The following is a 27,364-nucleotide window of genomic DNA, read 5'->3' on the forward strand; positions in this document are numbered from 1 at the left end:
TTCGGGGAAGGCCTTTTTCGCACTTGGCCCACTTGGCGAGGACATGAGACAGGGCCTTCTTGGTGGTGGCTCCTCCCAGGCAAGTTTGGAACTCCATCCCTGGAGAAGCCTGACTGGCTCCCTCTTTGCTATCTCCTTCCACCGGCAGGTGATACCTTCTTGCTTCAACAGGCTTCTGTTAACTGGCTGGTGCCATGCTGTATTTGGAGTTTTTTATTATCTGTGCTTTTAATAGATCATATATAGATATTGTTTTAATTCAATTAATGTTCACTTGTTTTTTTTAGTGATTGTTCCCTGCCCCAATGTTTTTAGCTGTTTTAACTTTATCTGTAAGCCGCCTTGAGACCCTGCCAGGAAAAAAAGGCAGGGTATAAATGAATACATTTTAGCAGTGCTTTTTTCTGGGGCGGGGGGACGCAGGGGTACGCATACCCCGAAACATTTTGTGTATCTTTGTACTTTTCTCCATTTACTGTATTTATTTTTCCCAATCTGAACTATAAAATGGTCATTTTCTTGAGTCAAAATGAGAGTATCCCTAAACATTTTTTTAAAAGAAAAAAGCACTGTATTTTAGTAATGTTACTTGATCGTTTTCTGTGGGGTGAAACCACCACAGATAGGGTCACCCTTTGATGAGTTCAAAGCACTTTGACCTTTAAAGCTGCAACATCCTCCAGTTGTTTTGGAGGACCACAAAACATCTGCCCCAGCCAGATTCATCAGGGTTTGCAGCAAATGGTTGTTGCAATTATCCCAACAGACCAACCAACCAACCTTCCTTTATTGGGATTTGACTTCTGGTTCCCAGTTCGTTCTTCAGGCGAGCTGCCTGAGATGCTATTATAATTGTACGTCTTTTGTTTCTTACATGCCACTTTGAAACACAGGCGTTCATTTTTTAAAAATGAAGTACAGTAATAACAAACAATAGGGTGGTTTTACGTCTCCCACCTCCCCAGTTGTAGGCAGTTGTTGTTGGCATCTGTCTGTCTCGAGAGTGCTACCTATGGTGAAAAGAGTAATTCCCAGCATAGCTGTCAACATACAGATTTGAAAATAAGGGACCAGCAGCCTCGAAAATAAGGGATCAGCAGCCAAAATAAGGGATTTTCCCAGCACAGGTATGTTCAACCTCTGAGCCCCTCCGAGCCAAAGGCAGAAAGCCCAGCCAGCAGCCTAACGAAGCCTCCAGCGGTGGTTCCCACAGCGCAGCAACCCGGCAAAGGGGATGCAGCAAGGAAAACCACCGTCACCTCTCCGCTGGGAAGCGCTGAGCAAAGGCGAGTCCCCAGGCAACGCGGCCAATTTGATCGGCACAAGGCATGCAAGCTCCACCCCCCAGTCGTTCTTATTGGGTGAGCAACGCAGCCAAGCAACACAGTTGGAGCCTCCCTCCTCCCTGGTCGGCAGGGAGGGAGGGAGGGAGAGGAGCTGCTTCTTTTGAAACCCGGGAAATTTAAGGGACATCATCAATAAGGGACAGCTGCGGGACACAGCGCTGGGATAAGGGACTTTCCTGCCAAATAAGGGACGGTTGACAGCTATGAATTTCCGGGCAAACAAAGAGGGGAGCTTTTTTTTTTTAAAAAAAAAGTTGGCTCCTTTTACTTCCAGACCACGAGTGACTCCCAGAAGCAAGCATAGGCAGTTAGGCTAGCAGATTATTTTTTGCTAGCTAATAAATTCCATGAAGTTATTAGCAACATCCTTGCTACTGAGGCTGCTTGCATATTGTGCTTCAAAGCAGCAGGAACCAACTGAAGTGCTCTTGAGGAACTCGCATTCTGTACTCAGAAAACACAGGAGTCTGCTATCAGCATAAACTGCAAAAGAAGGACATTTTATTTTTCCCCCCAGAGGGTCAGGCAGGCAAGAGCTACACAAAACGGCCGCACAAAGTAATGGAAGTACAACTTAAGACACACACCGAACCCCACCTTTGAAACCCACCATGTTCACAAAGCCTTGTAAACGTCTCCCTTCATTCCTCAATCCTCCTCTGTTGCTTCTCTTCTAAGCTCATCTCTGCAACAATGAGGACTAACCACTCCGTTTTGAACCTGAGGTTTTAACCCCCCTGCCTGTGTGCCACAGTGATGGGTGGGTGTCTAAACACAGACCCACATATGGAGCTATCTATAGAGAATTGGTGAGAATGAGAATTATGAGACTTCAGCTCCCATCAAGGACGACAGAAGCCATCCATCCAGCGGGTCCCAGGATTCCCCGTCGTAGCACATAAATCAGCTAGCCTGATCTGTGCAAGTTTCAGCTTGCTCTCACTTAACACAAGCCCCCGATAACCGGCGCATTCCCCCCAACCACCACCAAATGAAAAACATGCACGTTTCAGCCTTCACACCCTAGAAGTGAAATGACCCACGCTTTGAGAGGAGGCTGTCCCGGCGTATCTGCATCTGGAGCATGAACTCATGCAGAGGCGCAGAGGGCACCCTCCCCTCCGAACCGGTCCTTCCGGCTCCCTGCTTTCGATTCCCTTTAACGGATTGGCTTCTTGCAGTGTGTTTATGCGTGGGTGCAAAATGGCAATGGCTGAACCATTGGTTTTGGGGGGGTGGGTGCTGGAATAGCCCCTGACTCTTATGCCTGCTTCTCAGCAGCACCGGAGAGCTGATTCAGAGTGCTCTTGCTAGGCTGCTTCTTCATCTCCTCTCCCTCGTTCATCTCTTTCTTTGCTTTCCTGGCCACGCCAGACACCGGACTTCCTTCCCCCTCGCTTTCTGCCTTTTTCTTTACTGATTTGACTGCGACCTTCGCCGGTTTGGATACCGTCGCCCTCTCCTCCAGGGCCTCGCCCTCATCCATGGGCTCCTCCGGGGCCAAACTTTCCATCTCCTGGCTCTCCGTCTCCATCTCGGCGCCTGCCGACGGCCGGAAGGGCCCCACGACCCAGTTCAAGGGCGTATTTTGGACGATGTGGTCCACCAGCGTCTCCAGGGCCTCCTGCGCCTGGGCGATTTTGTCCCGGCTCTGGGCCAGGAGGCTGGAGGACAAGTCCTGGAAGGACGAGACTGAGGCGAAAGAAGAGTGAAGCTGGCGGACGTTGCCGCGGGCTTGGGCCACCCTCTCGCGGAGGTTGCTGGGCAGGCCTTCGACGGTGGATGCCAAGTGAGCGTAGACCGGCCCGAGGTCCTGGGTGACAAAGCGAAGCATAGCCAGGGTGCCTGATTCAACCTGCCAGGGCAAAACAACACAATCACAGAGGGGAGGTTGCTTAAAGAGCCCCTTGCTGTTCTCATCATGGGGGAGTGGCTTAAAGAGCCCTTTGCTGTTCTTATCATGGGGGAGTGGCTTAAAGAGCCCCTTGCTGTTCTCATCATGGGGGAGTGGCTTAAAGAGCCCTTTGCTGTTCTCATCGTGGGGGAGTGGCTTAAAGAGCCCTTTGCTGTTCTCATCGTGGGGGAGTGGCTTAAAGAGCCCCTTGCTGTTCTCATCATGGGGGAGTGGCTTAAAGAGCCCTTTGCTGTTCTCATCGTGGGGGAGTGGCTTAAAGAGCCCTTTGCTGTTCTCATCGTGGGGGAGTGGCTTACAGAGCCCCTTGCTGTTCTCATCGTGGGGGAGTGGCTTAAAGAGCCCTTTGCTGTTCTCATCGTGGGGGAGTGGCTTAAAGAGCCCTTTGCTGTTCTTATCGTGGGGGAGTGGCTTACAGAGCCCCTTGCTGTTCTCATCGTGGGGGAGTGGCTTACAGAGCCCCTTGCTGTTCTCATCGTGGGGGAGTGGCTTAAAGAGCCCTTTGCTGTTCGTGCAATTCAGATATAAGGTTATATCCAACTGCATACTACTTAGAGTAGACCCACTGCAGTTGTTGAGCACGACTAACTTGTAGTTCCCCTCAATTTAAAAAAAAAACCAACAGCAGCTTTTGAAGCGTATTCTTTGTTACTGCTACGATACAGAGACGAGAGGTACCTCTGGCCTTGGGCCTCCGGCCGCGGCCTGCCTCTCCTGCGGCTGTGCCTGGGTCCACTCGAGCAAGACCTGGCTCAGCTTCTCCTGAGCCTCTTGGAGCCGCTTCCCAAGGCCTCGCTGCGCGGCTTCAACCTGCGGAAGCAAGTGGGGCACAGGAAGTCAGAATGTGAGGATGTGGGGGGGGGGGGTCCAAGGGATGCTGGCAACGGAAGATATTAACTTTTGCATTTTTACACTGCTTCTCTCTCTAAGTGAGAGATAAAGCCAGATTATGAAACCATGCAAAAACATGGAGGGGAGATAAAATGGATGTCAACAATAAAAGTGGAAAGTTTTAATGCAATGTGTGTCAGTGTTGTGTTTTGTATAACGCAGGCATGGTCAAAGCTGGCCCTCCAGCTGTTTTGGGACTACAACTCCCATCATCCCTAGCTAACAGGACCAGTGGTCAGGGATGATGGGAATTGTAATCCCAAAACAGCTGGAGGGACAAGTTTGGCCAACACTGGTTTAACGTATACATTATTAATTTCATTTCTATACCGCATTATATTTTGTAAGAAAAATCTCTCGAAATCTGAAGCCTCCCATATTAAATATATTTGGAAGACAGGTTAAATGATATTACAAGGGCCATGGCAAAGTTTCTTTAGGAGGCTATAAGAAAAAAAGATCATTCTGCCCTAGATAAAACAAAATGACAGCCTTGGTTTCTTCCATCTGTCTGTCAGGTCGTTTTAACTGTATCTAGTTTTGAAATCACTGGAAATCACTGGAAGGACAGATCCGGATGCTGAGGCTCTAATACTTTGGCCACCACATGAGAAGAGAAGACTCCCTGGAAAAGACCCTGATGTTGGGAAAGATGGAGGGCACAAGGAGAAGGGGACGACAGAGGACGAGATGGTGGGACAGTGTTCTCGAAGTTACCAGCATGAGTTTGACCAAACTGCAGGAGGCAGTGGAAGACAGGAGGGCCTGGCGTGCTCTGGTCCAGGGGGTCACGAAGAGGCAGACACAACTAAACGACTAAACAACAACAACAAGTTTTGAAATTGTTTTGTGGGTCTTTGGACCTCAATAAAGTATTGATTGATGTAGTGTTGGGGAAGAGGGAGAAAACGGAGAATGGTGATACAATGGCATGGAGGCAGCTGGGTTGTGTCTGCTAAGTATGAACGCCCCGGACCCACCAGGTTGATCACCAGCTGGAGTTGAGAAAGCGTATCCTGAGTGTTCTCCCTGATGAGACGCAGCTTGTCCAGGGAATGCAGGTAAGCTCGACGGCGGACTTTGCTCGAGAGCGACCCCAGGCGGACGAAGTAACCCTGCTGCTTCTTCTGCTCTTCCAAGGCTTCTCCGAATCCTCGGACCTCCGTGGCCAGCTTGGCTGCAACAAATGCGAACAGATAAACATCAGCGTGGGTGGGAAAGATGGGCAAATCTGGAAGGTTGGGGGGCTTCACCCCCCAAAAAATATTATTTGTACATTGTAGGGGGGTTGGACCAGATGAATCCTGGGGCCCTCCCAACTCCACAATTCTATGTTCTGCAGAACTTGGGGGTCCCCCTCAAGCTTGCTAATACCCATCCTTTTGTGTGTGAGAGAGGTACATTTTGGCTCCATAAGCAACTGGTGTGTAGAGACATTACTGCAGTTGTGGAACCAGAGCACAGCCATCATGACTCGTTTTGGCCACTTCTCATTCTCCATGACTTTGTTTGCGAGCCCAGGCGCTAAACCCTGTCCCTGGAGCCTACCCCACCTCCAAGAGAAGACATGACAACAATGTATGGGTTTCAATTCGGCCGTAACTTTATTTAATTTCAGGTGTAGGAACCTTGGCTTAGGGCCTTGAAAGGTATCCCTCTCATACCTGACAGGGGCTGAGGGTGCGCAGGGCAATCAGGTGTTGTGGGAGGGGACTGTAAAGCGTTAACTTACCCAGCATGCCCTCCCACTTCACCTAGCCGGGAGTTTGACCTATGTGCCGCCACTGTAGGGCTCCCGCATTCAACCCTTTAACGGGCCCTGCAAACGCCGCCACATGGGAGTGCATCAATATGCTGCCCCCGACTCACAGGTAAGACTATAGAATACCGGCCAAGGCCTAAAACCACCATTCCAAGGGCTAAATAATTAAAGAAACCCCTCCAGTCAACTGCCACCTTTAGTGACATCGATAAAATCAATTACCTGTTGTAAACCAAGAAATCTTTAATTAAAAAATATGTAAAAAAAAAAATCAATTACCTGCTGTCCAGCTCAAACAAACCTTTTATGTTTAACACAGCAAAGTTTGCACTAAAAGCCTCTCATCTCAGGAAAGCCCTAGAGTCTTGTTCCCTGAGTTTTCCACCATTTGTGAAGTGTTTTATAATGTTTTAATCATATGTGCTTTAATATGTTTTTGAGACCTGCTTGGCTTTGTTTTGTTTGTTCATGGCTATAACCTGTATTTGGCTGAGCAATAAAACCTGGCGATGGCTTGGGGTACTGTCAGGGCTGCCTCTAGGTCCCAGCTCACAGAGGACCAACGCCAGGCTGATATTATGTACAAAAGTCTTTATTGAAGTATAATTTCCGTTTTAAAGCCAGAGCGTGCAACCCTACGTCTAGACTCTAGATCGGCGAAGTCCCCTCTGAGTCACTGCCCCTTCCGCACCAGTTTAAGATCCTAGCCCGGCTCCACCTCCTGCGCTGTTCCTTCCTCCTCTGGGTCCTTCTGCCCCCTGGGGTTTCCTCCCTCCTGGACTCTTCTGACGCTGACCCCCCTGATTCTTGCCCTTCCTTCCGGCGGGCTTTAGGACCTGGCTCCCTATCCGGGCTACCTGCTGTGCCGCTCGCCTGTACATTTGAACTTGGCGCGCGCGCCCAGCCGGTGACTTTCCTCTTGACCGTTTCCCCGCTCTCCGATGGAGGCGTGGCCAATCCTGACTCATCTCCTCCCTCTGGTGGTGGGAAGACTGGTCCCGATGCCTGGGACTCCTCCCCCCCACTACGCTCTGGTGGGGACGCTGGTCCTGATTTCCAACTGCTGCTCAGGGAGTCCCCGCTGGCCCCTTCCTTCTGGGGTTTCCCCCTTGGCACCCCCCTTGCCCTGGCCATCGGCGCTCCTCTCTGTGAATCTTCCGATTCGCTGGAGAGACTCGTGGAATCTCTCTGACCACTGTCACTGCCTACACCCCCCTCGTATTCCTCCTCCTCACTCTCCATTTGCTCCTTCTCCTGTGTCTTTGCTCCTGAACCCCTGACAGGTACGTTCACACATACATCTAAAGCATGAGGAGACCATATGGTTCTCCAATGAATTATGGGAGGTGTAGTTTGTCAAAGGTGCTGAGAGCTGTTGGAAGCCCCCATGATCCTGACCAAACTACAGTTCCCCAAGTGTCAGCCAATGCCCATTCTCACCTAGCTCCTCGTCAGTCATGGGCAGGTAGTAGTCCACCATATCCTCTGTCTTCCCCAACATGACGTCCACACCGCTGGTCAACGCCTGCTTCAAGAGGCTGGTCATCTCAGTGCCTTCCTGGACAGGCCCGCAGGTCTTGACTTGGCCAGCCACAAGTTCCCTCGTCTCTTGGGCAGCTTGGAGGGCGGTATTGACCACCGACTTGGTCAACTCCACGCTGTCCTGGGCCGTCTCCTTGCCCAGGTTGACGACGTCGGCCACCCTATGAGTGACGAGTTCCTTCGCCTCGTTTGCTGCGTTGACTGCGGTGTTGACGGTGGAGCTCACCACCGATTTGGTCAAGTTGACGCTGTCCTGGACAATGTCCTTGGTGAGATCGACAGCTTCAGATACTCTGTTCGACCAGAGTTGCTTGGCCCCGGAAGCTGCATCCTTGGCTACATTGACCGTGGAACAAATGACCGTTTTGGTTAAGGTGACACCGTCTTCAATCACCTAGAAAGGAAAGGAGGCAGACCAAAGGTCAACTCACTATTACTATTACTATTACTATTACTATTACTACTACAACAACAATATTTATACCCCACCTTTCCTTTGAGGACCCCAAGGTACTGTCACGGACTGGTTGGATGCAAAGAAACGGTGAGAGGAACCAGCTGAGGAACCCTCAAGAGAAGAAGGTCAGAGCCCAGGGAGTGGTGGTGGGACAACAATGAGTGGTCAGAGGGGGAAGACTGGGAGGAACTGTGTCAGAAGTGGAAGAGGCAACAGGGCTTAGTGAGCAAGGGAGTCCAGAATCAGTGGCAGAAGCTGAACCAGCAGAGGAGAGATACTTCAGCTGGTGAAGAGGCATGGGTGTCTCCCCGTCCTGCTGCGACAAGCTCCCCTTCCCTCTGGTTTCCCAGCACCAGGAGAGGCATGAAGAGGGCAGGGGAGATGTTAGTTTCATGCAGGCACAGTCTCAAATTGCATGGGGGGAAACCCTGCAGAGGAGGAGACTTCAAGTCTCAGCAACTGCTTCATGGGGGCAATATTTGCCAAAGATGGGTCTCTGTGGTCATTAGGCCTGACACTCCTGTGCAGATCCTGCTTTTTGCTAATAAAGAGTTAACTCCAACTTCCTCAGTGTGATTTATTGCTGGCTCGCTCCTGTCAGGTACATGGTTTCCCTGTCTCCATTTCATCTTCACAACAACCCTGGGAGGTAGGTTAGGCTGAAAGATTTTGACTGGTCCTTGGTCACCCAGTGAGCTTCGTGGCTGAGCAGAGACTTGAGCCCTGGGCTCTTGGTCCTTGCCCAATTCTCTGACAGCTATACCACATTACGTGGAGTGCAAAGGAGCTGAATAATACCATATTATCTCTGGGCAGATCAGCACCATAGATCTAAAGCACAACATTTAAAGCTGGTGACCTCCCCACCAAAGAATCTCAAGAACTGTAATTTGCTAAAGTATACTGGGAATGGTAGCTCTGCCAGGGGAAAACTACAGCATGCAGACTACTTCAATCTAATTTGAATGGGAGAAATACTGATTAACAGCTAAAAAAAGCCAGTGTGGCGTAGGGGACTAGGAGGACATGGGAGAGACCAGGGTTCAAATCTTCCCCACTTGGCCTTGAGGCTCACTGGGTCACCTGGAGTGGCCAGTTGCCTGGCCTACCTCTCAGGGTTGTTGTGAGGATGAGAATGCAGAGGAGAACCATGGGGAGGACCCACCCACAACTGGCCTGCCTAGGACGATAACTCAATCAGCAGAGCCTGAGACTTTTCAGTTTCAGAATCGCTGGGGTCATTGGGCAAAATATTCCTGCACTGCAGGGGGTTGGACTAGATGACCCTAGGGGTCCCTTCTAACTCTGCAGTTCTGTGATTCTATTATTGTACTTGTACCTGATGGGCCGGCAGGTGAAGAATAGGGAGAGTCTCTTCCAGTTGGTCCAGCCCTTTGCAAGCGTATTGGTTCACAGCAGCAACTGGCAGAAGGAAAGAAGGCAGATCACACAAATTCAGTGTGTTATAAAACACACACACACACACACACACACACACACGTACGTTATTATCATTTAAAAGCAAACATTTCCAAGGCAGGAAAATAACAAAACCAAGATCAAAACCCCACGGAGGGATATAGTTCAGCTGGTAGACCGTGAGACTCTTAATCTCAGGGCTGTGGGTTCGAGACCCATGTGGGTGAAAGATTCCTGAATTGCAGGGGCTTGGATTAGAATTCAGCGTTTCTCAACCTGTGGGTCCCCAGATGTTGTTGGACTACAACTCCCATCATCCCTGAGCTCTGGCCTTGCTAGCTAGGGGTGATGGGAGTTGTAGTCCAACAACATCTGAGGACCCAAGGTTCAGAAAGGCTGGACAAGATGATTCTTGTGGTCTCTTCCTACTCAAGGGCTTTTTTTCACAACTGGAACTCGACGGAACTTGGTTCCAGCATCTCTCGGGTGGGTACCATTGTGCCCCCACTGGCTACACCCATGAGCTCAGGTTTAGCAAAGTCGGTCTCAAACTGGGAGGGGTGGCTAACACCCCAGAGGACAGGATCACACTTCAAAACGACCTTGACAGATTAGAGAACTGGGCCAAAACAAACAAGCTGAATTTTAACAGGGAGAAATGTAAAGTATTGCACTTGGGCAAAAAAAATGCGAGGCACAAAGACAAGATGGGGGACACCTGGCTTGAGAGCAGTACATGTGAAAAGGATCTAGGAGTCTTGGTTGACCACAAACTTGACATGAGCCAACAGTGTGACGCAGCAGCTAAAAAAGCCAATGCAATTCTGGGCTGCATCAATAGGAGTATAGCATCTAGATCAAGGGAAGTAATAGTGCCACTGTATTCTGCTCTGGTCAGACCTCACCTGGAGTACTGTGTCCAGTTCTGGGCACCACAGTTCAAGAAGGACACTGACAAACTGGAACGTGTCCAGAGGAGGGCAACCAAAATGGTCAAAGGCCTGGAAACGATGCCTTATGAGGAACGGCTAAGGGAGCTGGGCATGTTTAGCCTGGAGAAGAGGAGGTTAAGGGGTGATATGATAGCCATGTTCAAATATATAAAAGGATGTCACATAGAGGAGGGAGAAAGGTTGTTTTCTGCTGCTCCAGAGAAGCGGACACGGAGCAATGGATCCAAACTACAAGAAAGAAGATTCCACCTAAACATTAGGAAGAACTTCCTGACAGTAAGAGCTGTTCGACAGTGGAATTTGCTGCCAAGGAGTGTGGTGGAGTCTCCTTCTTTGGAGGTCTTTAAGCAGAGGCTTGACAACCATATGTCAGGAGTGCTCTGATGGTGTTTCCTGCTTGCCAGGGGGTTGGACTCGATGGCCCTTGGGGTCTCTTCCAACTCTATGATTCTATGATTCAATTTGTTTGTGAGGGAGTTGAGGCTGCGCAAAGAGCTCTCTGTTCATGCAAGTGCTCAGGTTTTGCAAAGTGTGTTTTAAGCACAGCTGGGCTGCCTTTCAGCAATTCAGCAAGCGTGGGCCATGCATCTCTCTTGTCTGCTTCTTAGGGAGGGAGCACAGAAAACATCAGCGAGTGACAAACTGACAGGGACAAAAACACAGCACTGCAAAGAGAGAAGCTGTAAAATGGGGTCTGAGACAGGTCTGAATCTGGAGCAGCCTTCTGGATGAAATTCTGCTTGCCCCCCAATGCAGGCAGAACCACAAGGGCAGAGTGTCCTTCAGCACTAGTGTCCTCTAGTTATCTCCCGCTTGGACTACTGCAATGCGCTCTACGTTGGGCTACCTTTGAAAGTGACCTGGAAACTACAACTAATCCAGAATGCGGCAGCTAGACTGGGGACTGGGAGCGGCCGCCAAGACCACATAACACCGGTCTTGAAAGACCTACATTGGCTCCCAGTATGTTTCCGAGCACAATTCAAAGTGTTGGTGTTGACCTTTAAATCCCTAAACGGCCTCATCCCGGTATACCTGAAGGAGCGTCTCCACCCCCATCGTTCTGCCCAGACACTGAGGTCCAGAGCCAAGGGCCTTCTGGCGGTTCCCTCACTGCGAGAAACAAAGCTACAGGGAACCAGGCAGAGGGCCTTCTCGGTGGTGGCATCCGCCCTGTGGAATGCCCTCCCATCAGATGTCAAAGAGATAAACAACGACCTGACATTCAGAAGACATCTGAAGGCAGCCCTGTTCAGGGAAGCTTTTAATCTGTGACATTTTAGTGTATTTTTGGTCTCTGTGGAAGCCGCCCAGAGTGGCTGGGGAAACCCAGCCAGATGAGCGGGGTACAAATAATAAATTATTTATTATTATTATTATTATTATTATTATTATTATTATTATTATTTATTATAGCACTCCACAAAGAGTTCTCCTACATACACACCACAACTTCCCCCCATTCTGTGGCATTCAAGGACTCACTTTGGGGCTCGAGGTGGCCAAGAAGCGGCTGGGCGCCCCCAACGGCACTCCCAACGGCCATCGCCGCCACTGTCTCCGCCACGCTGCAGGCAGAATTGATGAATGGGTAATTCTCCTTGGCGTAGTTATACAGAGAGTGGCAAATGCCGTAGGTGGAGCTGACTAGGGGAAGGCTGGTCACTCTGGTCACGACATTCTGGAAGAGGGTGGAGAACAATGAGAGTTTTATAGCACAGTCGCAATTCAAGAAGGGTCCATTTATTTATTAAATTTATTCAATTTCATCTGAAAATCACAGGGTGGTTTGTTGCACTTACAGATCAGCAGGGAGGGTAGCTGGTCAAAGCAGGAGGGGGAGAAACCACCTGGTTTCTTCAGCAGCCTGACTCAAACACACCTCATCTCAGCCTCTTGGAATCCCACCTCTTCTGCCTCTAATTCTGGACTGCTCTCTGTCACAGCCTCTTCCTGCTCACTAAACCCTGTTACCTCTTCTGCTTCTGACAGATCTTCCTCCCAGTCTGCTCCCTCTTCTCCTTCTGACCATTCATCATTGTTCTAACACCATTCCCTGGGCTCTGAGCCTGCTTCCTTTGGGGGTTCCCCCAGCTGATTCCTCCCACCACTCTTCTTCATCCAGCCAGAGGCCAAGAGGCAGAGTTGAGTCCGCCTGGTGAAGAGTCTTGGGTGTCTCCTCATCCCGCTGTGACAAGCTCCCTTCCCCGTCCCGGTCTCTTAGAACCAGTAGAGGCATGAAGAGTGCAGAGAAGTTAGCTTCTTGCGGGAGCAGTCTCAGATTGCTTGGGGGAAATCCTGGCTTTGGGGAGGTGCGGACCTTCAGTCTCAGCAACTGCTTCATGGGGGCAAGACCAGCTGGAGATGGGCTTGCTGTGATCATTGGCCTTGACACTCCTGCGCAGATCCTGCTGTTGCTAATAAAGAGTTAACTCCAAATTGCTTGGTGTGATCTGCTTTCTTGCTCCTGTCAACAGACCGGCATTCGTCATTCGTTGCAAGGGTATTTTAACAAGGCACTTCTAGAGGGACTATACATGCCCTGCACAGGTCAGATCTGCCCTTCTCGCTGATCTTTAAGAGATCCCCAAACCCTCTCCTTTGCCTTCCTCCTGCTAGGACTACCTCTGTTTCAGGGCCATGTCTGCAGCACGTTTCATGGCTGTTGGTGGATATTCACTTACCATTGTGTGTGGAGCCTCTTGGCCATCTCCTTTGACATCAGTAGCCATGGCAAAAGTCAAACACACCTGCAAGGCAGAGACAAAGAATGGAAAGGTGATCAGGAACGGTGGTGGGTTTTGCTTTTTGTTATTAACCAACAGTATTTCGACCTGAGTGAGAGCTTAAGGAATGCTAGCTCTGACCTCTCTGCCTGACGCCCACCAACAAAGGCCTCTTACCAAGTGACAGTGTGACGCAGTGGTTAGAGCATTTGACGAGGCCCAGGGAGGCCCAGAGTTCAAACTCCCAACCTACTATCCTGAGATTTCTGGAGGGGGAAAGTGTAAAAGGTAAATTCCTGAATGGAGATAGCAAGAGACGCCTAGGTCTCTTGTTACAGATCTCTCCTCATACCCATTGTTAGTTTCCCTTTTTCATTTATTCATTGTAATAAAATGTATATACTGCTTGATGGTAGTATGACCTCTAAGAGGTTTCCAAGAAATATTAACATTATCAATAAGGTAAAGGGTAAAGGGACCCCTGACCATTAGGTCCAGTTGTGGCCTACTCTGGGGTTGCGGCGCTCATCTCGCTTTATTGGCCGAGGGAGCCGGCGTACAGCTTCCGGGTCATGTGGCCAGCAGGACTAAGCCGCTTCTGGCGAACCAGAGCAGCGCATGGAAACGCCGTCTACCTTCCCGCCGGAGGGGTACCTATTTATCTACATGCACTTTGACATGCTTTCGAACTGCTAGGTTGGCAGGAGCAGGGACAGAGCAACAGGAGCTCACCCCGTCACAGGGATTCTGATCGGCAAGTCCTAGGCTCTGTGGTTTAACCCACAGCGCCACCCGCATCCCTAAGGTTTAGTAGTGTTTTGCATTTACCTGTAGTCTCCTGGCATAACCACATGGTAGGAGTGATGATGAGAATGATGAAACCTATGCTGCACATCGAAGGGATGTATTACGGCTCCAATCAAACACCCACACCCACCCCCGTGTGCCAGCAAATGCAAAACGGTTTGCAAAACATTTGTGTTCCGCATAAGTCATGAGGTCACACCATGTGCCTGCTCATTTCTACAGTGTCTTATCTCCTAGATTAAAGATGAAGTCGAGAAGAAAAGCAACCAGAGAAAGCACTAGGCTTCTATCCCTGTTTAAAAAGGGATTTTTAGGAGTCAGAGAAGACCTTCAGGAGCCAGTTAAGGAAGATTCCTGCCCCACCCTGTCATGCTCTGGACTCTGTGCAGCTATCAGAGCATCTTGCAACAATACTTTCTGTCCAAAACTTGACCAGACCATTGAAATGTAGTAGCAACTTGCTGGGTCAGGCTAATGGCCCACCTAGTTCGGCATCCTCAGTGGCGTAGCGTGGGTTGTCAGCACCTGGGGCAAGGCAAGTAATTTGCGCCCCCTAACCCGTGGATTTGCGCCCCCTAAGCCGTGGATTTGCGCCCCCTAACCCTAACCCCCAGATGTTGCGCCGGGTGCGGCCGGGCCCCCCTGCACCCCCCACGCTACTCCACTGGGCATCCTGTTCCCACAGCGGCCAACCAGATAAATGCCCCAGAAGCAGGCCTGAGCACATGAGCATCTCTCCCTTTCTGCAGTTCCCAACAACGGCCATTCAAATGCATTCTGCCTCTGGCACTGGCGGGAGAACACAGACATCGCGGCTGCTAAAAGGTAAAGGGACCCCTGACCATTAGGTCCAGTCGTGGCCAACTCTGGGGTTGCGGTGCTCATCTCGCTTTATTGGCAGAGGGAGCCGGCGTACAGCTTCCGGGTCATGTGGCCAGTAGGACTAAGCCGCTTCTGGCGAACCAGAGCAGCGCACGGAAACGCTGTTTACCTTCCCGCCAGAGCGGTACCTATTTATCTACTTGCACTTTGACGTGCTTTCGAACTGCTAGGTTGGCAGGAGCAGGGACCAAGCAACGGGAGCTCACCCCGTCGCGGGGATTCGAACCGCCGAACTTCTGATCGGCAAGCCCTAGGCTCTGTGGTTTAACCCACAGCGCCACCCGCGTCCATTATTAATTAATTAAAATTGTACGCTGCCCTTTGTCCGAAGATCACAGGGCAGCTCACAACATAAAAATACAAAATGAGAACACACAATATATATAATAAAACTAAAACAAACCAATAACACCACACACACCCCATACAAACACATTTAAAAGACCGTAGAATGTTAATCAGCCAAAGGCCTTGTTGTAGAGGAACATTTTTTGACTGGCACCTAAAGATATGTAATGAAAGTACAAGGCAAGGGCCTCCTTTGGGAGAGTATTATGCAAACAGGGAGCCACTGCAGAAAAGGCCCTGTTCTCGTGTTGCCACCTCTCGCCGAGGAGACACACAATGAAAGGCCTCAGAGGATGATTGCAGGGTGTGGATCAGTTCATAAGATAGCCTTGTCCTCCTTAAATATCTTTAATCCTCTTTTACAGCTGTCCAAGTTGGTGGCCATCGTTGCATGTCCTTTTGACACTCCACCCCACACCTGGTGATCCTCCCAAACACGGATTAAAAAAATGCACCTCCCTTTCACCCCGTCCTTGAACAGGCTGCCTATATAAAAGTCAACACATATCGTAAGAGCATAAAGGAGAGGCCTACTTAATCAGGGTGCACCTATCCTGTTGTCACATTGACCAACCAGGTTTCGCCAAGGGATGCGCCAAAGCAGGACATGAATGCAACAGTACTCTGCCTGTTCCTGGTTCCCTATCTGGCAGTTCCTTTAACGCCCTTTCGGTGCTTAGACAAAGATCTTTCTTTTCTGAACCCTGGCATTCCAGGTTCTCGTCCAGCATTCTGACCATGACACCACACTGTTAGAATTCCTGCTCCGTGATTGCAGTCACGGGATTGTCATTGGATTGTCTTTCACATGACGGTATATGTTTTGACTCCACAGAGTGGGAACTGACGAAAACAGGATGTTGTGTTACTGTGTTCCGTGAAGTGGGACTATTGTCCTTTGTTCTTTCTCTCTTTGCTTTCTGATGCTAGAGAGAGAGGGAGCCATATTGCAGTGCTCCGTGTGTGCTTATACGTAAATAAAGTAAATTAGCCAAAAGGCTGAGTTGCTGAGGTCCGTTACGCAACTGCACAAACTCTGCGGATCCCTAAGTGTGCCAGTGTTGGTTGGCATTGGTCGCTGTGATGTTTGGGAACAAGGAAGCTTCTGAAGCTCCCGAATGATTGACCAGGAGGGAGAGAACATGCCAGTCAGGCATGTGTCTCTGCCAGGGTCCTACTCAAGTGTAGGCTGAGCTCCTGACATACACACTGCCTTTCAAAACTTCTGCTCTTATACATCCTTTGCCTCTGGGTCCATGAGATGCAGCTAAGCGCATTCCTTTCTACTCTGATGGCAGCACCCCCTGTTCTACCTTGAAATGCTGGGGATCAAACCTTGGGCTTTCGACATGCAAGGCATATGTTCTACCACTGCCGTCCCTTACCAAGAAGTACAATTATTTGCATGTGTCCAACAGAAGCACCGATAAAGCAACAACTCAGTACCTGAGAAATCACCCAAACAAGGAAAATGACACAACAGCTGATGTAATATGATCTCTCATTAAGGGTCCAAAATAGAAGAAAACAAACACTACTATCCCATTCAAATCAAACAAAAGAAAAGATCATCATGCTTTATTATGTTTTATATGTTGAAAGCTCCCCAGAGTGGCTGGGGCAACCCAGATGGGCAGGGTACAAATCAATTATTATTATTATCATTACTATTATTATTATTATTATTATTATTAATCAGACAGGGACTCTCCCAGATGACTTGTTTATTGAATGCTTATCCCAAGTTGTTCTACAAAGTTTGCATGAAGGTTATATGACGTAACTGTTTAGTGAGTAAATGCTCTGAGATGTTTACACAGATGTTCCTATTAGTCCACACTCCCCTGTGCAATTTGCCATCGGTTTATGGGCTTGGGGGCTGGGGCTGGTAGAAATGAGCTTGTTCTGCAAGAATGCCGCATCCACTTTCAATGATACAAACTAAATTTGCAGCTGTGTGAAGTTCAGACAAAGAGAAATTAAAATAATTGTTTCTCAGCACTGCCCTTGAGGTACTACTGTATAAGATTTTGTAATAGCACCCACAAATTTATTTCTCAGGTGAGGCAATTTCAGAAAATTTAGACGCAACAGCCACTCCAGCTGGTCAAATGCTTTATGCAAGTCCAGCATGATCAAAACCAACTGGTTACTATTCCTTTTGCTCTGCTACCCTACTATTCAGAAATCTGTGGGCTAGATCCAATGATATATGACACCCTGGTATCATCTGGGCTGATGATACTAGTGCTAATACTAGCACCTCAGTCTAGAGGTGAGAATAGCAGTAGTCTCCTTTTGATTCAGATTAAGTAAATATATGGGTCTATATTATTCTAGCATAGCTGTCAACTTTTCCCTTTTCTTGCAAGGAATCCTATTCGGAATAAGGGAATTTCCCTTAAAAAAAGGGAAACGTTGACAGCTATGTATTCTAGGTTTCTGCCAGATGTTAGCATTATTGTGATTCTAGGATTCTTCCGTTTGTGTAGACTAGGAGCCTCTTCCCCAAAGTCATAAAAAGAATCCATTCTAAATGTGGCGCAAGGATCTATCCAAACATAGCATGCACCCAAAAAAGCTGCTGGATTTGCCGTATTTCAGCTTTGAGATCCCCAGTGTCATGACCATGGGGGTCAGATTCCTCATCTTCAGCGGATGAGGATGAAGACTCTGAAGCAGAAAGGGAACCAGCCCCAGAAGAGCTTTCAGGTGAACCTGCAGGTAACTGCAGGTGGGCAGAGTGCTATGGTGGTCCTGCTTGTGGACTTCCCATCTGTCTGACCATCTGTTTGCCCACTGTGAGGACAAAATGCTGGGCTAAATGTCTCCAGCTTTTCTTACACTCTTTTTAAATATTTCGATGTTTAAAATCTTAGCCATTCCCACCTTGCATAGCTGCTTTCAGGGCATCCCGTCATATATGTGGGGATGACTCTCCCCCTTGACTTGAACTTCAAAGTACACCTGTCATCGTCTCCATCTATGGCATCAAGCAAATGTGTGCTTGTCTTATCTGACCTGGACATCTGTCCATCTTTTGTGCCTTGGAGCTTTTTTTTGCTCCATCACCTGATCCAACACGGGGGCGATTGGGCAACACAGTTGTGTAACCTCATAATGATATTTTGTTTTCCTCAGGGACATAGGTGGCATGAACAAGATGGGTGGATGGTTGGTAGATGGCTGTGGGCAGGTGAACCTTGTCCTAACAAAATGTGGCCTGTTCAGCCCTGCTTCCTCCACCCGTGCTACACAAACACACATGACACCGTTCCTCTAATCCATGCTGGAATATTAGATGCCCCGTCATTGCTCGTGAAGACACACCTGAGCTGCACTTATGATTTAATTGTTTCAACTGATTTTAAATAAACCATTCTAACTGTTATGCTTCTTGTTTGTTTATTTCGCTGTATATTTTTACTAAGGATGTTTTAATGTTTTAATTTAATTTAAATTGCTCTATAAGACGCACCAGACCACAAGATGCACCTAGTTTTTGGAGGAGGAAAACAAGAAAAAAAAAATATCCTGAATCTCAGAAGCCAGAACAGCAAGAGGGATCGCTGCGCAGTGAAAGCAGCAATCCCTCTTGCTGTTCTGGCTTCTGGGATAGTTGCGCAGCCTGCATTTGCTCCATAAGATGCGCACACATTTCCCCTTACCTTTTAGGAGGGAAAAGGTGAGTCTTAAAGAGCAAAAAATACGGTATACATATACAGTGGTACCTCGGGTTAAGAACTTAATTCATTCTGGAGGTCTGTTCTTAACCTGAAACTGTTCTTAACCTGAGGTGCCACTTTAGCTAATGGGGCCTCCCGCTGCCGCCGCACAATTTCTGTTCTCATCCTGAAGCAAAGTTCTTAACCCGAGGTACTGTTTCTGGGTTAGCGGAGTCTGTAACCTGAAGCGTCTGTAACCCGAGGTACCGCTGTATGCATTTATTGAGAGCATTTGCATCCCACTGTTCAGCCCCCAAAAAGTCCCCAAATCGACTTACATGCAATGAATTAAAAACAAGGCAGACCCTGCTTGCAGATTTACAATCTTAAAAAACAACAACCCACAACACACAAGGGGAAGGGGACAGGAAGAGGGGGAAATAAAACACAATGTATTGCATATTTTATCGCAAACTTACTCAGAAACCAGGGGAGGCGGGTGGCGCTGTGGGTTAAACCACAGAGCCTAGGACTTGCCAATCAGAAGGTCGGTGGTTCGAATCCCCGCGATGGGGTGAGCTCCAGTTTCTTGGTCCCTGCTCCTGCCAACCTAGCAATTCGAAAGCACGTCAAAGTGCAAGTAGATAAATAGGTACCGCTCAGGAGGGAAGGTAAACGGCGTTTCTGTGCGCTGCTCTGGTTCGCCAGAAGTGGCTTAGTCATGCTGGCCACATGACCCAGAAGCTGTACGCCAGCTCCCTCGTCCAATAAAGTGAGATGAGCAACCCCAGAGTCGGCCACGACTGGACCTAATGGTCAGGGGTCCCTTTACCTTTACTACTCAGAAACTATTTTGGCATCGAAGGGATCTACAAATGAAACAACAGAAGAGCCCTGCTGGATTAGGCCAAGGGACTATCTAGTCCAGCATCCTGTCCCCCCCCCCCCAGGGGTCAACTGGATGTCTTTCTCAGAAGCCCACAAGCTGGTGATGAGGTCCCTAGTTTAAGGTTACCAGACGTCCCTCTTTCCCGGGGAACAGTCCCGGGATTTACAAATAAGTCCACATACAAAATCCACTGAAGTTGAAAAGTGTCTCTGGATTCATTGAAAAAAATTTGGTAACCTTACCCTAACTCTCTCCTGCTGTTATTTCTGAGCCACTGGTATCCAACTATGTTCTTTTCCTGTGCGTATTTTACATTGTAAGCCACTTCAGAGCAGGGACCTATCTTGGTTTTTTGTTTTGTTTTTTATAAAAATAATCTTTTATTTAAATTATCTGTTTTACAATTTAAAGTACTCATTTCTACATTCTTAAGATGTCAATGACTTCACTTCTTCTCTTTCCATGGTTCATTTTGCATATCACAAACCACTGCATATTTTACAAAAACTATACCATTCATTATTCCATTATTGCATCCATCAAAACTTATTTATATTGTTGAATTTATCTTAATGCTGCTACTGTTTTCAGCTTTACAGAGTTTCTCCCCATATATTCAATAAATGTTTCTAGACATATATTCTTCTTGTTCTCTTATTCTATACGTTAAGTCTGCAAGTTGTGCATATTCTGTCAGCTTAAGTTGCCATTCTTCTTTGGTTGGGACCTCACTCCTTTTCAATTTTTGGGCTAACGAAACACGGGCTGCAGTAGTGGCATACATAAATAATCTTTTTTGACACCTGGGAACTTCAGTCTGAGTTGTCCCCAACAGAAAGGACTCTGGGTTTTTTTGGAAAGTATTTTAAAACTTTTTTTCCCAATTCATTATGGATCATTTCCCAATACTCTTTTACCCTTTTACAAGTCCACCACATATGAAAGAACGTTCCCTCTGCCTTTTTGCATCTCCAGCACTTATCTGATTCAGTCTTACACATCTTAGCATCAGGGACCTGTCAAACCAGTTCGGTACTTTTTTTGTAACACACCTTGCGCATAATAAGTAAGTGCTGCAAGTGGGGAATGCAACCAAGTGTTGCAGCGTGGTGCTCTGCGCTTCAATATTCCAGACACTCCAATCCATTATCCCTCATCTTCATTTCTTCTTCCCACCTCCACCAGTCAGCCACCATCCCATGGCCGCTGAGCATGATCAGTCCTCATTGGGCTGTTTTGGGGGCTGCCCCACCAAGGCTTCATGCCTCCCCTAAATATTATTTGCACTCCTTGGGGTTCCCCCAAGCCTGCTGAAATGTGTGCCCCTTGCTTGCTTAGATGCGAGGATAGTGAGCTCTGTGTGTGTGTGTGTGTGTGTGTGTGTGTGTCTGTGTGTAGAAACTAGACTCCTGAAACATTTACATTAATTGCTCTGTCCACTTTTGCAGGTGGCCCTCAGAATATTGTCAAAGGTTCCCCATGCCTAGGTTTCAGCAAAGGGCAAGATCTTGCATTTGGCAGAGGAGCTGGAAAGGATTCAAGGATGGTCAGCAGGCTTGTGGAATTAGTGGACACCCCTCCCTTCATTGGTCCTCGAGCCCAAATCCACCTATCCACCTACCCACCCACTTACAAGTAAAGCAGCTTGTTCCTCATTACACAATTGGCTGCTAACAACCTGTGGCACACCTTGCATCAGTCCCTTGCGGGATAGGGAGGTAATGATAGCTTCTGATGGAATGAGTCAGCTGTAAGGATCTGAAAGGCACCCACGCATCTTTGCGGCGGGGGAATAATTAGGTCCAGGGCGTCCTTCCAGAATGTGCCTTCCATACCCGCCATGTAAAGGATCCATCCCCTTGCCTTGTCATTCTCTGGGACCCGCAAGGCGGCTCAAACACCAGAAATAAGACAAAACAAACAGGAATGCTTGAGATAGACCTTTGGATCTCCAGATGTTGCTCAACCACAACTCCCATCCTCCTTGGCCATTGGTCATGGTTGCTGAGGCTGATGGGAGTTGGAGTCCAACAACACATAGATGTCACATAGAGGAGGGAGAAAGGTTGTTTTCTGCTGCTCCAGAGAAGCGGACACGGAGCAATGGATCCAAACTACAAGAAAAAAGATTCCACCTAAACATTAGGAAGAACTTCCTGACAGTAAGAGCTGTTTGACAGTGGAATTTGCTGCCCAGGAGTGTGGTGGAGTCTCCTTCTTTGGAGGTCTTTAAGCAGAGGCTTGACAACCATATGTCAGGAGTGCTCTGATGGTGTTTCCTGCTTGGCAGGGGGTTGGACTCCATGGCCCTTGTGGTCTCTTCCAACTCTATGATTCTATTCTATGATTCTATGAACAGGAGGGCCACTCTTTCCCCATCCCTGATGCATACGAAAGCCTACAGGCATATCTCCATTCTGGCCAGCCCTACTATTAGGGAAAGCAAGGGTGGGGGACATTTGTCCCTCCATGTGTAGCTCTGCAACAACAACTCATCATCATCCCTGGTCATTGTCCAATGCGTGGCAGGATGATGGGAGTTCAGCAGCGTCTGGAGGAGCAAAGGTTCATCACACCTGTCCTCAGGTTAACTAGCAGCCCATTTCCCAAAAGAGCAAAGTCTAAACCATGCTGTGAAAACAATAGTCTGGTGGGCACCTTAAAAACAGTCAAATTTCTTATAGCACAAGCTTTTGCTCAGGCTACCAAAGTCTTACACTAAACAGTGTTTCTCAAACTTGGGTCTCCAGCTGTTGTTGGACTGCAACTCCCATCATCCCTGACCACTGGTCCTGAGAGCTAGGGATGATAGGAGTTGTAGTCCAAAAACAGCTGGAGACCCAAGTTTAAGAAACACTGTGCTAAGTTGTAGGGGGAACCTTTGTCCCTCCAGATGCTACAAATCCCATCGTCCTTGATCGTTGGCCATGCTTGCCAGGGCTGATGAGAATTGGAGTTCAAAGGCTCCCCACACCTGTATTCAAGTCATGAGGTGTGGATCAGGGAGAGAGAACCTCCAGATGTTGTTAAGTCAATGGTTCCTATCACCCCTGGTCACTGGATATTCTGACTGGGGCTAATGGGAGTCGGAGTCCAGTAACATCTGGAGGGCCGTAGGTTCCCCATCCTGGCTGTAGCAAGAAAAGGATGCAAGCCATTCACATTCACCCAATGCTATACCAGCTGCACTGGCTCCCAGTGGAGTACAGGATCAGGTTCAAGGTGCTGGTTTTAACCTTTCAAGCCCTAGGACTCTTGTACCTACGGGACCGCCTCTCCTGGTATGTCCCACAGAGGACCTTACGGTCTTCAAATAAAAACATCCTGAAGGTCCCAGGCCACAGAGAGGTTAGGCTGGCCTCAACCAGAGCCAGGGCCTTTTCGGCCGTGGCCCCGATCTGGTGGAACGCTCTGTCACAAGAGACTAGGGTCCTGCGGACTTGACATCTTTCCGCAGGGCCTGCAAGACGGAGCTGTTCCACCAGGCCTTTGGCCAGGGTACAGCCTGTCTCCCTTCTTTGGCAATCTTCACAGAACTCTAGCCCAATGGTTGCCATTAATTTGATTTGAATTAATTTTTATAATGAAATGTTTTTAGAATGTTGCACTATTTTATTGTTGTTAGCTGCCCTGAGCCCGGCTTCGGCTGGGGAGGGCGGGATAGAAATAAAATTTATTATTATTATTATTATTATTATTATTATTATTATTATTATTATTAAGCTGCTGTGCCAAAGAATGGATTTTACATAGGACTAATGAAACGTCCAAGCAGCAGTTCTGACCTTTAAGGTTCAAGGTTCGAAAGAGTGTAAAGAGCCAGAAATGTGAAAGAATGAATTTGAACTGGAAATCCTTCAAAGTTCTGCCCTAAAATGAATTTAATACGTGCTGAGTTCACCAGGCAATTATGGAAACCACTTTCGGGTGTAGTTCAGAGATTCCTGACCTAACTCTGTGAACTTCAATGAACTGACCTAGTACAGTGGTACCTCAGGTTAAGAACTTAATTCATTCCGGAGGTCTGTTCTTAACCTGAAACTGTTCTTAACCTAAAGCACCACTTTAGCTAATGGGGCCTTCTGCTGCTGCCGCGCCACCGGAGCACGATTTCTGTTCTCATCCTGAAGCAAAGTTCTTAACCTGAAGCACTATTTCTGGGTTAGCAGAATCTGTAACCTGAAGCGTATGTAACCTGAAGTGTATGTAACCTGAGGTACCACTGTAGTTCACCCCAAGGACTTGATTTAGGTCCCATGCCACCACTTGAAAGACCCTCAACCCACAGACGACACTCAGCAAACATCAGATAGTGGGAAGATGGGGAAGGGGATAGGAGATGATACTATATTCATAGAACCATAGAATTCTAGAGCTGGAAGGGTCCCTCAGGGTCATCTAGTCCAACCCCCTGCAATGCAGGAATCACAGCTGAAGAATTCCTGACAGATGGCCATCCAATCTCTGCTTAAAAACCCGCAACCATCTTCTGAGGTTGTCAGTTCCACTCGTCAAACTGCTCTTACTGTCAGGAGGTTCATCCTAATGTTTACATGGAATCCCCTTTATGGTCATTTGAATCCGTTAGCTTGAATCCTGCCCAAACTTGATTTTATGACAGCCCTTCAGATATTTTATGGTGGCTAGCCTACCACTCCTCAAGTCTTCTCTTCTCCAGTTTAAACATCCCCAGTTCCCTCAAGTGTTCCCTATAAAGCTCGATTCAAGACCAGTTTGTCGATATCCTTCTCAAACTGAGCTGCCCAGAACGGGACACAGGACTCCAGGTGGGATCTGACCAAGGCAGAATACAGTGGTCCTATTATTTCCCCTGATCTAAGGAATTAGGCATAAGAAAGAGAGAGAGGGTCTTCCTGATTTATGGACTAATTTATGGTTTTAAAAGTTCAAAACCCAACCAACCCTTTGAATTGGGCTCAGAGACCGATGGCGGGAGCTGGTCACCCCAGTGGAAACCAGAATGATATTATATTCCAGTTACATCAACCTAGCAGGGGAATCCTGCAATTGGCTTCCATTTTCTCCAAATGTGGTTCAAAGACATCACATCGCTAGGCTGAGTTGCAGTACTGTAGTCTTAAACTGGGTGTTCCTGAGACATGAGTGACAATACAAAGATCGAAGGATGCTTGTGCAGTATCGGGGACTGCTCTAGTTTGTGCACACACACACACACACACACACACACACATGCCTGGTGAAACACAACCCCCATTAAGGGCATTGCTAGACGTTTCAAAGATCTCAGGCACAGACCCACAACACCAATTTGCAAAGTGCCTTTTAGGGAGAGATCTGGGGAAATGCTGTTTTTTTCCATTGTTAAAGGTAAAGGGACCCCTGACCATTAGGTCCAGTCGTGGCCGACTCTGGGGTTGCAGCACTCATCTCGCTTTATTGGCCGAGGGAGCCGGCGTACAGCTTCCAGGTCATGTTAAATAGGCCATTGTTAAATAGTTTCCATTTGTTTCCATTGTTAAATAGGCACAAAAAGTTCTTCCAAGCTTAGGCTAACCCTCCTGGTTCTCTCGGACGCCACTGAAATGTCGTCCCATTTCTATGTACCTATTTAGCCCAATTACATCTCACCATATTATTTTCTGGGCTGCCATTACAGTTTCTATCCCAGATTCCCATGGAAGGAAGAGGTTCTTGCCCTCTCCATTTTTTCCTCCGAACAGCCTTGCAAGGTAGGCTATGCTGAGAGACAGAGGCCGGTCCCCCAAGGTCTCCCAGTGAGTTCCATTAAGCTGCCCCTGTCCCAGCACAATACCCCACCAGCCTTACTTACCTGCTCCTTATGATTCTTCCTCTTGGCCCCGGGAAGAGTCACACAGCACAGCTGACGCGCCTGAAATCTTCTAATATAGCTAATTGCCAGAAGCATGTGATGGGTGGAAGGGGAGGTGCTCAACCAGGGAGTTTCTCACAGCTTCCCGGGAGCAACAACTGGGGGTGGGACATTGCAACATCTGTACGAATCGCAGCACCGCCTTGCCAAACTTTCCAGTGCGCTTTGCTCATTGCAGCGGTTGCCTGGACTTTGAAACTAGGTGAGAGGGGACAGATCCCAGAACCCTCCAGTAGGAGGAGTCCCCGCACCCCAAACAAGGGCTTATAAATGGGATAATCCGGGTCAATTACCTATGGAAGCCCTTTCCGTTAGGGCTAGGCAGTCTCGGGTTTAGAGAGTAGACTTTACCTGTTGCAAACACAGGCAGAGAGGAAGGCTTGCTGGAAATCATAATGTTGTTTGTTGCAGGAAATAGCCAGCCTGAATAGAAAATTATTTCTTTTCTGTCCCCCCCCCCCAAAAAAATATTAGTTTTCCAAATTTATAACAAACATATCCACAAACAAAAAAGAAAACAAACAAACAAACAAACAAACATATATCCAAACTGTAAAAATTCCACTTTTGTTATCATTGTTGGGTGACTTCCTTGATTTCCATATAAATCATTGTAGCAGTTTTCCAAAACTAGTTTCACATAAATTTACTTGATCCATTAACATCTTTCTTTCTTTTCATTTTGACTTTTATCCATAGTGTTCTACAACATCACATATTTAAATCCTAGGCCAATCTGATACTCGCAAGTACTGGTAATTCTATTTAAGTTACAGTGGTACCTCGGGTTACATATGCTTCAGGTTACATACGCTTCAGGTTACATACTCCGCTAACCCAGAAATATTACCTTGGGTTAAGAACTTTGCTTCAGGATGAGAACAGAAATTGTGCTCCGGCGGTGTGGCGGCAGCAGGAGGCCCCATTAGCTAAAATGGTGCTTCAGGTTAAGAACAGTTTCAGGTTAAGAACGGACCTCTGGAACGAATTAAGTACTTAACCAGAGGTACCACTGTATCTTAACATATTTGACTAAATAATCTTTGAATTTCTTCCATTCCTCTTGGTACTCCTCGTTCTGGTTGCAGACTCTTCCGGTCAGGTCGGCTAGCTCCGAAAAATCCATCATCTTCATTGAAAAGAAAATGATTTCTTGTTCTATTCGAACTAACAGGGCTAGAGAAAAAAGGAAGGCGGCTGTGATTGGTCCTCTGTTCCCTCGGAAGATGAGACCTCTCATCTTCAGGTGTGTGTGAGAGAGACAGACAGAGACAGGTAGAGGCAGGGAATTGAGCAGTCCCTGGCTGGCCAACTCATGCAAACCCCACTTCTGAAAGCTGAGATTCACCCAAAGCTCCAACATAAATGGGCAGATGCAGATGAAAGTGAAGGGAGAGTTGAAAGCACACAGCCACCCTGATTCCTGTGTGTTAAAGGTGCTGGGAACCATAGTTCTCTGAGGGGCAAACAACATCTCCCAGGGATCTTTTTATGTGTCAAAGGTATACTTTACTGCAAAAAAAAAAAAAAAGGTAAATGTTATGTACTGAAGTTCTCACTCTGGGCCAGCAGGGGGATACTGTAGATAGTTATGCAAATGAAGGATCGAAAGTGACGTTCAGTGATTGGATAGTTTTAGAAAGTTGTTACAGTAACGAGGTACTGGAGCTCTATATAAGCAGGCTGACTGAGCCCTTCAGTTCAGTTCTGTTCTGGCCTCGGAATAAACAAGAGCTGTTTGAAGAATCGCTGTGTCGTCTGATATGTTCGCCCACAACTTAACAGTAAAGGACCCCTGGACGGTTAAGTCCAGTCAAAGGTGACTATGGGGTTGTGGTGCTCATCTCGCTTTCAGGCCAAGGGAGACGGCGTTTGTCCACAGACAGCTTTCCG

General features: G+C 47.9%; 1 protein-coding gene across 1 annotated transcript; it reads right to left on the reverse strand.

The window, feature by feature from the left end:
- Positions 1 to 1,830: 1,830 nt before the first annotated feature.
- On the reverse strand, positions 1,831 to 25,522 carry LOC309332885 (perilipin-3-like). The gene is made up of 8 exons (XM_081846204.1): positions 25,412 to 25,522; positions 12,967 to 13,032; positions 11,768 to 11,963; positions 9,250 to 9,332; positions 7,352 to 7,847; positions 5,130 to 5,326; positions 3,937 to 4,068; positions 1,831 to 3,201 (listed from the first exon to the last, which is right to left on the reverse strand). Exons 1-8 carry the CDS (start codon positions 25,505 to 25,507, stop codon positions 2,608 to 2,610), a joined length of 1,860 nt encoding a protein of 619 aa, XP_081702330.1. The 5' UTR covers positions 25,508 to 25,522; the 3' UTR covers positions 1,831 to 2,607.
- Between the last annotated feature and the right edge of the window lie 1,842 nt (positions 25,523 to 27,364).

The sequence above is a fragment of the Podarcis erhardii genome (assembly GCF_964252035.2).
Source record: "Podarcis erhardii genome assembly, chromosome: 18".
In the NCBI taxonomy this organism is placed as follows: domain Eukaryota; kingdom Metazoa; phylum Chordata; class Lepidosauria; order Squamata; family Lacertidae; genus Podarcis; species Podarcis erhardii.

Excerpts from the sequence above, each read along its gene's own strand:
- LOC309332885 (XM_081846204.1), bottom strand. The coding sequence starts at position 25,507 with ATGCTTCTGGCAATTAGCTATATTAGAAGATTTCAGGCGCGTCAGCTG. Across the intron at positions 4,069-5,129 it reads TCCAGCTGGTGATCAACCTG|GTTGAAGCCGCGCAGCGAGG; the intron begins GTGGGTCCGGGG and ends TTGCTTCCGCAG. Across the intron at positions 3,202-3,936 it reads CCGGAGGCCCAAGGCCAGAG|GTTGAATCAGGCACCCTGGC; the intron begins GTACCTCTCGTC and ends TTGCCCTGGCAG.